Source organism: Peromyscus leucopus, chromosome 23 (assembly GCF_004664715.2).
Source record: "Peromyscus leucopus breed LL Stock chromosome 23, UCI_PerLeu_2.1, whole genome shotgun sequence".
Classification (NCBI taxonomy): domain Eukaryota; kingdom Metazoa; phylum Chordata; class Mammalia; order Rodentia; family Cricetidae; genus Peromyscus; species Peromyscus leucopus.
This window is the reverse complement of record NC_051082.1, coordinates 27,733,304-27,746,291: the sequence shown is the minus strand read 5'-3', so window position 1 is coordinate 27,746,291 and position 12,988 is coordinate 27,733,304. Positions and strand designations below refer to the sequence as shown.

The 12,988-nt window shown below is 50.5% G+C and overlaps 1 protein-coding gene across 1 annotated transcript in view; it reads left to right on the top strand.

The window, feature by feature from the left end:
- Nucleotides 1-12,988, top strand: part of Cux1 (cut like homeobox 1) — a 305,159-nt gene that overhangs the window by 262,275 nt on the left and 29,896 nt on the right. Inside the window, 4 exon segments of the mRNA XM_028894394.2 lie at nucleotides 1,385-1,486; nucleotides 2,704-3,539; nucleotides 5,631-5,796; nucleotides 6,545-6,601. Of these exon segments, the coding sequence (XP_028750227.1) occupies nucleotides 1,385-1,486; nucleotides 2,704-3,539; nucleotides 5,631-5,796; nucleotides 6,545-6,601 (1,161 nt within the window).

Sequence of the window (12,988 nt, the reverse complement as noted above, 5' to 3'; positions counted from 1 at the left end):
AGGCCTCGGTTTGATTCCAGGGGCACCATGTCTGTTTTCTCAGAAGCAGGTGACAGAACACTTGTGCTCTGAGAAAAATCAGGTGGCCATGTCAAACCAGCTATTGCTGCTTCCTCAAATTTTTAACTCTAACATACATCAGAAATCCCATGATGTGTTCAGATCCAAACAAAGCTGGTTCTTCTGCAGGCATTGGTGAGCCAACCTTCACCATGCTCCTTTAAATGGCTCCTTCCCAAAGTGTCTTCATTAGTAAATGGTTTAACGTGACATGTCTACTGAGAAAGGTAGTGAACAATGACAATGTCTGGATGGCTTCCACAAAGATCTGGGCCCAACCCATGAGTCCTAGTACCTTCAGGGCATCTGCATATATATCTGCTATGCAGAGTACCTCCATGTGACCAGAAGAATGCATTTGTGTCCTTAGGGATCGCAACAGGTTTTTCTCCTTGTTGGCAAATTTCAAAAACACAGTATGTCGTTATAAATCTAGAAAAGTTGACATTCACCTTTGTCCCTCTTCACCTGTCACATCCCAGTGAGTAATCCAGGATTGGTCTCACCCAGGGCTAGGGATGTAGCTCAGTCTCAGTGGTAGACATTTACCTAAAATCTCCTAGTGAAGAGCCAGAACGTTGCTCAATGGGAGAGCACCTGCCTAGAATCCCCCAGTGAGGGGCTGGGGTGTGGCTCAGTGGTAGAGCACCTGCCTAGAATCCCCCAGTAAGGAGCTAGGGACATGCCTTAGTGATTAAAGTGCCTAGCTAGAATCTCCAGTAAAGGGCTGTGGCATGGCTCAGCAACAGAGTAATTACCTTGCATGCCTGAGGCCCTGAATTCAATGCCTAGTAACACACACACACACACACACACACACACACACACACACACACACACACACACACAGAGGCGTGTTTAGGCTCAACCTTTTACCTTTGCCTTTCTTCCACGTTCATGTTTAGAAAAAATAAATGTACAGAGCCTGAATGTAGTCTCAAGCCAAAGCTTTTTAATAAAAGCTCATGAAAAAACATTGCCTTTCAATTTACCTTCTTTTCCTATACTGTTCTAAATGATTGGTTGCCCCTCTGGTACTAGCCACATGGGCAAAGTCTAGCTCAAGTGATAAGAAAGCCTGTTCTGCCAACAGAGTAACGTTGACCTTGAGACAGATTCAGCAGGAAACCTTCTGCTGGGCAGGCAAGTCCCACAGCCATGCCACAAGATCACACTCGCAGCAATTTAGAGATGAGTGGGAGACCATGCCCACTCCGGTCAGTTCCCAGCCTCACCTGGGGCCCTCTGTCAGAATGTCTTGGTGCAGTGTTTATTTCCATTTGAGATCTGGCTTCCATGTCATCCCTGTGACTTCTCCCTGCAGGTAACATCACTACCCGGATCCGAGCATCCGAGACTGGTTCTGATGAAGCAATCAAGTCCATCCTGGAACAAGCCAAGAGGGAACTCCAAGTGCAGAAAACCGGTAGGGCTTCTGCTTTCTCAAGCACCGTCTTCAGACTATCACGGGTGTTCTCCTCAGTAGTAGTTTATCCTTTGTCTTCTCTTTTTAAGTTGATACTGAGTTGATGTTTTCATACATTAGGCATATACAGAGGGAAGTATGGTCTAGATTTGTGTTTCCTCTTTCGGGGGACAGGGCAGTTGTTTTAGTTTTTGTACTTGAAATGGGGTCTTGCTAGCTTGAACTCATGGTCCTCCTGTCCCTGCCTCCTGAGTGCTAGGTTTACAGGTATGTGCCACCATGGTCCGCTCTACTTTTAATGTCCCCTCCCCACTGCTAACCAGACCCTGGTGCTCCTTAGAAGGGACTGTCATTGATCCTTCAGAGACTCTGGCTTCTGGTAGACGTGAACAGAAATCATGCTTCCCGAGTTTGGCAAAACCAAGAGGAGTGTGGGTATATGGTTTATGAGAGTTAGTAGTTAGCTTAAAACCTACAGGAAAGAAAGCCAGAGTAGATCCAGGGCAATGGATCACTGAGTCAAAGGGTTTGAAGACCTGAGTTTGGATCCCAGAACCTACATTGACTACCAGAGTAGCAGAAGCATCTGTAACCCTGGCCCCCTCAGGGATCCGCGTAGGGACAGGAGCTCCAGAATCTCACCGGCCAGACCACCTAGTCAGTGCAACAACAGAGACTCTGTCTGAACCAGTGGAAGGGCCAGGACCAGCTCCTCCAGGGGCTCTCACATGTGCATTCACCACACGCACACACCTAGAAAGAAGGAGCTACGGCAAGCCCGCCTAGCAGGGGACGGCCCGGGCCACCCAGACTGGCGGCCCGAGTTGATCCCCGGCCCCCACATGGTAGAAGAAGAGAGCTGACTGGCACGATCTGTCCTGACCTACGTCACACACCACAGCACACGTGCACCCACACACGTGCGCCCGCACACATAGAATAAATAAAGGTAATTTTTAAATGTAATGACTAAAGCCAGGGTAGGAGTGAGGTGTGGTTGGAAAGCCAGCTGCTATGGCACAAAGGCCGTCAATCCCTGTGTCCCCTCTCTCACGAGGTGGGCAGGTATCTTCACGTTTCATTGATGATGAGATATTAGGGAAATGGCACCGTAGTGACCACCCCCGAGAATCACATTCCACTAGGTCAAGGTGGGATGAAGCCCACAGCTGCCAGGGGCCATCCCACCACACCTCACCTGTGTTTATTCCTCCCAGCTGAACCAGTCCAGCCATCTTCCGCATCCAGCAGTGGGAACTCTGATGACGCCATCCGCTCCATCCTACAGCAGGCCCGCCGGGAAATGGAGGCCCAGCAGGCTGCCCTTGACCCTGCCTTAAAGCCAGCACCACTGTCCCAGCCTGACCTCGCCATCCTCACGCCCAAGCTCCTGTCTGCCTCGCCCATGTCTACTGTGTCCACTTACTCCCCTCTCGCCGTCCCCCTGAAGAAGACCCCCGCAGCCCCTGAGGCCAGTACCTCTGCCTTGCCCAGTGCCCCAGCCCTCAAAAAAGAGGCTCAGGATGCGCCCAGCCTGGACCCACCAGGATCAACTGATGCTGCCCAGGGGGTGCTGAGGCAGGTGAAGAGTGAGCTGGTCCGAGGCAGCACCTGGAAGGATCCCTGGTGGAGCCCTATCCAGCCTGAAAGAAGAAATCTCACCTCTTCCGAGGAGACCAAGGCGGACGAAGCAGCGGCAAGCGGGAAGGAAAAGGCGAGCAGCAGCCAGCCTCGGGCAGAGCGCGGCCAGCTTCAGGGCCCCTCGTCAGCCGCAGAGTACTGGAAGGAGTGGCCCAACGCTGAGTCGCCATATTCCCAGAGCTCAGAGCTGAGCCTGACTGGAGCCAGCCGCAGTGAGACACCCCAGAACAGCCCTCTGCCCTCCTCCCCCATCGTGCCCATGGCAAAGCCGGCAAAGCCCTCAGTGCCCCCCCTGACTCCTGAGCAGTACGAGGTCTACATGTATCAGGAAGTGGACACCATTGAGCTCACCCGGCAGGTCAAAGAGAAGCTGGCCAAGAATGGCATTTGCCAGAGGATCTTCGGGGAGAAGGTAAGGAAGGGGCTTCACTGTTGGGGGGCTGCCATAGCTTCCCGTCTCTTCTTAGGTCTGAGGACACAGTGTCCATCCTGCACAGCATGGCCATCACAGGAGTATTAGATGTCACCAATTCCCACCCACTTTGTGCCATCCTGTCTCTTCCCGCTGCCCTGCTTAGTAACTGGTAAAACTGACACACAGCAGATGAGGAAGCATGGTCCATTAGTGTCTGCATGCAGCAAGCTGCCAGGTGACCCTGGACCTGCCCTGCCTCTGAGGCCACATGCAGCAGAGAGACACCTCTGCAAGCCATTCTGGCCCTAAAAGGTCTGACGGGATCAGATCGCACAGGGAACACCCAGCCTTCCGAGAACCACCACACGTGGGAGTGAAAAGCTGCACAGAACATAATTGCTCCTTGGTTGTTTCGTTGGATTTTTCTTTCTTGTGTTTGTTTGTTTCATTTCATTGTTGTTTGGGGAGGAGGCTGATTGTTAGTTTATGTTATTTTTTGAAACAGGGTCTCCCTATGTAGTCCTGCCTACCTAGAACTAACTCATTGTGTAGCCCAGGCTGGATTCACCCTAGCAGGAATCCTCCCACCTGGACCTCCCACATGCTACAATTACAGGCGTGAGCTTCTGCTCGGCTCCTCGTTTTCCTTTCACTACACTACGAGGGCCCTACAGACCCATCAGAGCATCACACATCATCTCTTCCTGGCTCGGGAAAGTGTAATTATGTATGGATGAGCTTCTAGACCCATCTGATGGCAGATTCAGGATAACAGGATTTACCACGCCTATAAAATCTAAAATAAACATAATAACCTATATCATTAACGATTAAGCCATGAGCAGACTATAAAGAGAAGTCCTCTCTTCCTGAGATGACACAGGAAGTGGATCAGCAGTGGCCCTCTCAGCCCTGTTGGATACCCATCCCTCCCCACCCAGTCCGTCTCGGTCTCATCTGTATGTTGGCCTTGAACTCTATGGTCTGTTTATGACCTTCCTTGTCCCCAATTTTGCAATAAGCGATGAAGGTCCACAGACAGGAGGATGTGAATTGAAAGTCCCTGGAGAATTTTGAGTTCAGCGTTGTAAAAATAAAATTTGTGAACATTTAAATAGGCATTTTGTGCTCCCACCTTAAATTTAGCAAACTTAATAACATTGAATTTGTTTGGCCCATGAGTGCTGCTTATTCTGGAACTGGAAAACTTTGCAGAGTGATGGGATGAGGCCCCTAAATATCTCTGGGCTACATCTGTGCCCTGGGGGGTGTTTGTGCCCATACATATGTATGGCCATATGTGAGAGGCAGCAGCCTGAGTGCGTGCATGCAAATTGTCGGTCGTCTGCTGCTCAGTGTTCCTCCCACACTGGCTCCCTGTCCCCACCAGCTCTCCTCTGGTCAACCTGTGAGCAGGGTACGGTCAGACAGAGTGACCCTTTGTAAATGCCCTTTTGGCCTGTGTCAACACAGGAGCCTGTTTTCTATGCCCCTCAGTATCTCCCAATTCCAGTGGGCTCTGATTGCAGCACCCCAGCCTGTCCTGGTAATACCAGGTAAAGGGCAAGATGTTCTGCAATGTCTGCTCCTCGGTTTTCAAGACACAACCTTGCAGCCTCCGCAGGGTCCAGACCCTAGAGAAAACTGACCACTTCCTTTCACACCCTTTCCCAATAAGAGCTGCGACTATACTTTCTCTTTTGTGTTTTTGATCATGCTGGGAATGAAACCCAGGACCTTGCATCGGTTAGGCATATCCCAAGCCCATCACTGGCAGATTTTAGGCCTATCCTCTACCAATGAGCCACACTCCCAATTGAAGTTGTGATTATAATCATTTCTTTTGCCCAGAACCCCTGCCCTGTCCCAAGACTTTATCCTACCAGTAGTCTGCTAAAGCTTATCCCTGCCAATTGTCACAGTGCACTAGGCTGCCCTTCAGTGCTCTAAAGAGTCCTCCAATGCACGTTCTATGTGGCTTCATCTCCCCTAGGCCCCCCAGGGCCACATGTCTGTCTCTAAGGCACCTTGCAGCATCCTGCTGATTTCTGGAAGCTGACAGTTGCTTCTCTTTGTTTGCTTCTCCAGGTTCTGGGCCTGTCCCAGGGCAGTGTCAGCGACATGCTCTCAAGGCCAAAGCCATGGAGCAAACTGACCCAGAAAGGCCGAGAACCCTTCATCCGGATGCAGCTCTGGCTGAATGGAGAGCTAGGCCAGGGTGTCCTGCCTGTGCAAGGGCAGCAACAAGGGCCAGGTGAGAACAGCCAACCTTCTGCAAGAGCCTGGAAAGGACAGCCTCCATCCATGGGCTTGGGTTTGGGTTTGGGTTTGGGTTAGTGTTTACCGGAGCACGGGGAATGGTGAGACAGGGTCTGTTTGTTTGTTTGTTTGTTTGTTTGTTTATTTATTTAGACAGGGTCTGTTTGTTTATTTATTTATTTATTTATTTATTTATTTATTTATTTATTTATTTATTTATTTTTGAGACTGACCTCAAACTCACTGTGTAGCCCGGACTAGCCTCAGACTCACTGTGTAGCCAAAGCAGGCCTTAAGGAGGACCCATGATCCTCCTGCCTCAGCCTCCCAAATGATAGAAAGACAGATGTGTGCCCCCTTGCCTATCTCCATCTTTAGGTTTCAAGAGTAAAGAGGCTGAGCCTGGCTAATTTTATAAGCAGCAGAAAATTAGTTACCAATTAAGAAAATGCTGTTTATATATAAATAAATATAGGTAAAAGTCAAGTACCTCCACCGGGGAACGGAGAAGGAAATCATTCTGGAAATGAAAGTGCCACGGGCAATGGCTTCTGCCACCGGGAAGTGAGGTTTCTGGCACTTTATAGTTGAGCAACCCTCATCCCAGTCCCCATCCTGGCCCTCAGCTTGAGAATGGGAAGCCTCCCTCCCTCTGGACTCCCGCTGACCCTCCTAGTACCTTTTGTGCAGTTGGGAGGCCCCAAGCCCTGCTTCCTCTGTAACAGTGCCTTTTTCTTCCCCAGCCCTCCACTCAGTGGCGTCTCTGCAGGACCCCCTCCAGCAGGGCTGCGTGAGCTCAGGTAACTAGCCACCCATGTTTGTCTGCTAGCCCCCTGCTCTGCAAACCTGCGGCCCATTCCTGACCGCAGCGACAGCTGCCTCTCCCTCTCTGCCAGAGGCCATTGTGAAAGCACAGTCATGCAAGAAATGCTTTTAGGAATTAGCTGCTTCTGCTAGACAGAGTGTCCTGGAGATCCATTCAGGTGTGTAGCAACAGTCGTTTCTTTTCCTGCCTGAGTAGTATTCCTGTGGTGTAGTTACATCAAAGTTTGTACTGCACTGAGGCTATCTCCGGGTTGTGGCCATTATACATAGAGTTGGCAGGGCAGTAAAAAGAGAGAATGCAGTGTACTACTTGCAGACTCTGGACTTGCTTTCTGATGGCAGTCCAGAGAGTTGGCAGCTAAGGACCGATACTGATAAAAATCCACACCTTTACTGGATCCCTTCACTGTTTTGTAAGTATGAAGCTCTGTGTTTGAGGCTGGGGTCTGTTGGAGGCAAGTTTCACAGTTGGGAGATTTTAATATAGCAGGAGAGAGAGGTCATAGACATCACTGACCCAGGAGTCATGGGAGGGGACATCTCTTCCATGTGGAAGACCTGGACAGAACAAGGGAACTGGGGAGATTGGAGCACCAGAATAGAGCAGCCAAGGATGAGTAGCCAGGAGCCACGAGGGTGAGAGTCAGTGGACACTGGGAGAGGGCTCAGGAGGGGCCGAGATTGAAAGGGAAGGAGGGGAGCAAGTAGGAAGGGCAGCAGTTGCAGTCCATGAATCGCAGGCCACTTCCTGCTGATCCCAAAGACTGGAAAGGTCTCAGAGGCTCCTGACAGATCTGTTATCTATGCCCTGAGGTCCCTGGCCACTGTGCCTGGATGCATGCATGCCCTCACCCCTGCCACCCTGCACTGAGCCCTCACCCCTGCCGCCCTGCACTGAGCCCTCACCCCTGCCGCCCTGCACTGAGCCCTCACCCCTGCCGCCCTGCACTGAGCCCTCACCCCTGCTGCCCTGCACTGAGCCCACAGGCAGCCCAGCTTTCTCCCCCAGCTCCTAGGCACAGCCGGCAGCAGGAGCTGTTCCTTTTTCTTTTCTCTATTTTTCTAAACATGTTGATTAGTCTCCGTATCCCATTGATTCATTGAAAACACAAACAAAGCTAAGTGAGGAGCGAGCGCAAAGCCTGTCAGCTTGCCAAAGGCTTATGAGGGGACACATGTGCATAGAGGGGAACAGCTGGGCGGCTTTAGCAGGAGCTGCTGCTGCTGCTGCTGCTGCTGCAAGATCCCAAACACACTCCCCCACTACACACACACACACACACACACACACACACACACACACACACACACACAGAGTCGGGGTGCAGCAGTGGCCTCAAAGCTCTCCCCTGAGGGTTTCATGGGTTTTAGGTGTTCGGGTTTGGTTTGGTCCATCCTGGGAAATAGAGACTGGACAGATTGGGAAATTTCCAGCACTCTTTCTCTCCAGCTCACACTCAGAATTTAGGAGGGAAGGTGGTGAGGCGGTTGTGCTGCACTTGTGTGGATGTCTGTGTGGTAAAGTGGCCTGGCCTCCTAGTCCAGTGAGAAGTCAGCTCTCCTTGAACTACTACCACCCACCTCAGGCTGGACCAGGCTTGTCATGGTGGAGCTAATGTTCAGTGATGAAAGCCTTTCACTCCTAAATATGACACTAAATGTCTCTCAGCACCGTATCTCTTAGAAGCCTGACCTAAACCTTTTCCATACATCTATCTCAAAGGGAGTTGTTTTGTTTTTAACGTGTGTGTGTGTGTGTGTGTGTGTGTGTGTGTGTGTGTGTGTGTTACAGCATGTGTGTCAAATCAGAGGACAACTTGTAGAAATTGTTCCTTTCCACACTGGGTTCCAGGGATTGAACTCAGGTCAAGTTTAGTGGCAAGCATTTTTACCAACTGAGCCATCTTATTGACCCCTGCCAAGACAGGGTCTCATGTAACCCCAGCTGGCCTCAAAGTCACTATGTAGCCAAAGATGACCTTGAATTTTGGCTCCTTTTGCCCCCACCTCTTGAGTGCTTGGATTACAGGTGTGTACCCCCACACCCAGTTCATGCATTGCTGGGGATTGAACCCAGCGCTTTCAGCATGCTAAGAAACACTCTGTCAACTGAGGTACATCCCCATCCCCCAAAACTAGAATTATTTTGTAATGATAGTATTGATAAATCCTTGTGATAAATAACTCTAGGAAATTCTAGAATCTTGACAGCTTTTATCATTGTTTCCTCCCAAAGAACTCTCTGGTTCAGAGAATCCCATAAAATTCTGATTATCTCTTTTTGTCATGGCTACTGTGGAACCCATCCCAAAGGTCCAACAACTGAGAAAGATACTCTGCCCCTCACGGATCCCTGACAGCTAGCTGTACCTGGAGGTGCACAGCATGGCCTGGTCAGTTCCTGACAGTGGTGGGGCTCACTTCTCCCCAGGGCAGAGGAACTTGGAAGGACCTGCCTTCTGTCTCTTGGTCAGTTGTATCTTCAGTGAGGTTTCCCAGGTCAGTGAGGAGCTCAAGGCCTAAACAGAGGGCTCTGTGCTTGGTTGTCATGGCAGCCAAAGCTCTCCTTGGCAAAGGGCAAAGTGCTGGCTAGGGACCCTTCTCCTTGCCAAAGCACTCCTACCTGGGAGCTGGAGACGGGGCTCAGGCGGCAGAATTCCCGCCTAGCACGCATGTCGCCCTGGGTTCCATCCCCAGCACTCATAACACACTCAGGAATTAGATACCGGGTCAGGAGTTCTCCGTCACTCTAGTCCTTAGTGACTCGTACACCAATCTCTCTGATGAGGAGAGGCCCAAGTTCCAGCTGTCTAGTGGACATGGCTCTTTGTATCCTCTGATAATCTCAACCTTGAGGTATAAAGGAAATTTAATGTCATTTTCAACTACCAGTGTCGCTCCATGGTGACCTGTCTGTGTGGGGAAATAGAGGGCACAGGCCTGAGGTCAACTTTGGATGTCATTCCCTTGGAGCTGTCAACCTTGTTTTTCAGACAGGTTCTCTCCGCGGAATCTGGGGCTCACCAACTGGGCTAGTCTCGCTGGCCAGAGACCCCACCTTCCCAGTGCTAGAACTACACCACACATCGTGGCACTGAGCTTTGTCACGTGGATCCTCAGGGTTCAGGGAGCCCACACACTGGACAGCATCTGCTAACCTTGTGAAGTATTCCTTTTTACTTCTTAAAACTAACTTCTGTGGCTGCTTGGGCTGGTTTATCTTTCAGCCCCTAGAGAAGGAGAGAGACCCTCCCATGGTGGTCACAGAAATGCTGGTATCCTGGAGGGCTCCAGCAAGAGCTGCCTGTGCCCTCAGCTTGGGAACTTGGCACGGGAGCCTTTCATGAGTGTAGCTAACAAGGTGCTCTGCCTGCTCCTTTCTCTCTGGCTTCTGGCGGATCTTGTCAAAGTGTACGAGTAAAATGATGGCCCATTTTCCATAGATTAGGCACAAAACACTCAGCGTTTTCCCAGCATACTGGGTGGTCAGGAATAATGGCTTCCAAGTCATGTCCATCCATGAAGAGTCATGCGGCTCCATGGCGCCATTGTCCATCAACAGAGTGTCAGCTGTCCCTTGGAGGGAACAGCTGCAGCAGGCTGACTCTGGCATGGGAAGTCGAGCGTTTTGTGCCCTGCTGAGACATCCACAGCTCTGTAGGTGAGGCCTCATAGCATGGTAGCCAATATGCCTTCATGGTGTGTGTGCATCCTGACATTTGCTTTAGTTGCTGGGAAGCCCTGTTCAAGGAGTAGCTTGTCTCTAGCCCAACAGTAGGATTCAGCTGGAGTCTGTTCTTGACTAAGCAGCCAGTTCTTGGCATTTTGCTGGCATGAAAGAGGTGACAGAGAGGGTTGATGGCAGCCTCAGAAAATTTCATGGGACTGAATAGAGTGGGCAGAATTCCTCATGAATGCGCTAGACTCAAGTTACATTTTTCCTTCTCTTTACTCCAAGAATGTCATGAGAGCAACTGGTTCTATCCAGACAGAATGATTCTGGCAGCATTCATGTAACTAAGGTTTGTGTGTAACCACTTACACATAGCCTCATGTAGCAAATCAAACACAAGAGAAAAACTCAGGGCCCATGAGATCGTTAAGTCAGTCAAGAGCTTTCCATGCAATTGAGGATCCAAGTGCAATCCCCAGAACCCATGTGTGGTGGTGCTTGCTTGTAAAGTCCAGTGCTGGGGAGGCGAATCCCTGAGTCCCAGGTCAGTGAGGGATTCTGTCGCAAAACAAAACAGCTGAGAAGCAGCACCCATGGTTGTCCTCCAGCTCTGCACATATGTGCACACCCCATACACAGATGCACACATGTGACATGCCCAACCACAAAGAAGAAGACCTGAAATCCCATGAATCTCATGGCCTGAATCTTAGCCTGTGGGGCTGTCAACATGGTGGCCCTCGGTTCTCTCCTTCTTGCTGGCAGTCTGCCTTGGGTCATCTTATTTTATTAGATGTAGCATAGTATAGGGATTCTCCATCCCGAGGCCAAAGCAGGAATTTCTGGATTGGGGCTGTTATGTGGGCACATATGGGCAAAGGGTTGCCAGGAAGTCCCTGGAGCTGCAACTGGGCCATGAAAGGTGATGGAATCAGACAACAGAATGTTTCAGGTAGGGAACAAAGCTGAACCCATGAGAAACTAATTCAGAAGCCTTCTTCTTAGACAACAGGAGGAAAGTGGATGATAAAAGCATGTTGTCCTCTCTTCCTGTACAACACTGTTGCTCTTGCCCCTTTTAACATTCAAGGAGCATGTCACTGGAGGGCACGTCTCCTTATTTGTATATGTGTGTTGTATAGGAAGTGACTCATGCCTCAGCTCTTCACTGGGGGATTCTAGGCAGGGGCTCTACCACTGAGTCACACCCCAGCCCCTCACTGGGGGATTCTAGGCAGGTGCTCTACCACTGAGCCACACCCCAGCCCCTCACTGGGGGATTCTAGGCAGGTGCTCTACCCTCACTAGCAGGTGCTCTCACTGACACACCCAGCCCCTCACTGGGGGATTCTAGGCAGGTGCTCTACCACTGAGCCACACCCCAGCCCCTCACTGGGGGATTCTAGGCAGGGGCTCTACCACTGAGCCACACCCCAGTCCTTGAAAGAGATTCCTCCCTTGGCCTAGTGGAGAGCAAGCAAGCCAGTGTTGGCTCATCCTGCCTCTGCCTCTCAGTATGGCCCGAGGCAAAGCAACTCAACCTTCCTGTCCTGCTTCTTCAGCCCTACCTCCTAGACTGGAGAGGCCTGAATGGGTTTAAGTACACTGCTTCTAGAACACAGAAGCAAGTGGTATTCCAATGCTGGCTTTCCAGGTGGGGAGTGTAGCTCAGTGGTGGAGTACTTGCCTAGCATCCAAGGGTCCCTAGATTCCATCCTGAGCACAAGTAACTGAATGGATGTTTTTCTTCAGTCACCACTGCAACTTCTTGAGCTTCAAAAGAACAGTTACAGTCAGAGGTCAGCATTCAGTGTTGGGCAAAGGAGTCTGGAAACGGTGTTGCCATCAGGGGTGGACATGGCCTAGGCTCTTCTGCTTCTCAAGACTAGCACTGCCTGGCCTCACTTTTACAGAATCCCATCTGGCCCACACAGCCTCGGCCACCTCTCCTCCCTCTTGTGTGCACCACGTTGGGAGACAGGATCTACAGTGTACTGGGTCTTCAGTACACGAGAGAAGTAGGTCACAGGAGCACACGAGGACTTGGGTCTCTAATGCTCCAATTTAGGGATAAAAGAAGAAGCTGAATGCAGAAAAATTCTCAGGTAATTTTAGAAAGATAGTGGGAATAAGATGAGGCTCACACATTGTGTCTTCCATGGGCCACAAACTATTCTGAGGTCCTTAGTAAACAGAACTTTCCTCTTGTGGGGATTTCTGCTTAAGAAATTTTCAGATTAAAAAAGGGAATTTGCTGGGCAGTGGTGGTCCATGCCTTTAGCCCCAGCACTTGGGAGCCAGAAGCAGGCACATGTCCAGATTTGAGGCCAGCCTGGTCTACATAATGAGTTCCAAAACAGCCAGGGCTACACAGAGAAACCCTGTCTTGAAAAACCAAAGAAAGATGGGGGGCGGGGATTTGCCCACCACCCAGCAGATGGCATAAGGTCACTTGGTCCTGAGGCTAGTGGCCTTACTGCCACTATAGTGGGTATCTATAGGAGCCAGCCCTGGGCTAGGGGATTCAGTCTCCTGGGACAAAGGAAAGGTTGACCACTGAGGCTTCGTAAAAAGTCAAGGGAAGGCTTCAGAACATCAGTCAGGAAAACATTTGCCTTGCAAGCATGAAGACCTAAAATCTGTCCCTAACCTATGTTAGGGAGAAAGGAAAACACAAACAAATGCGTGT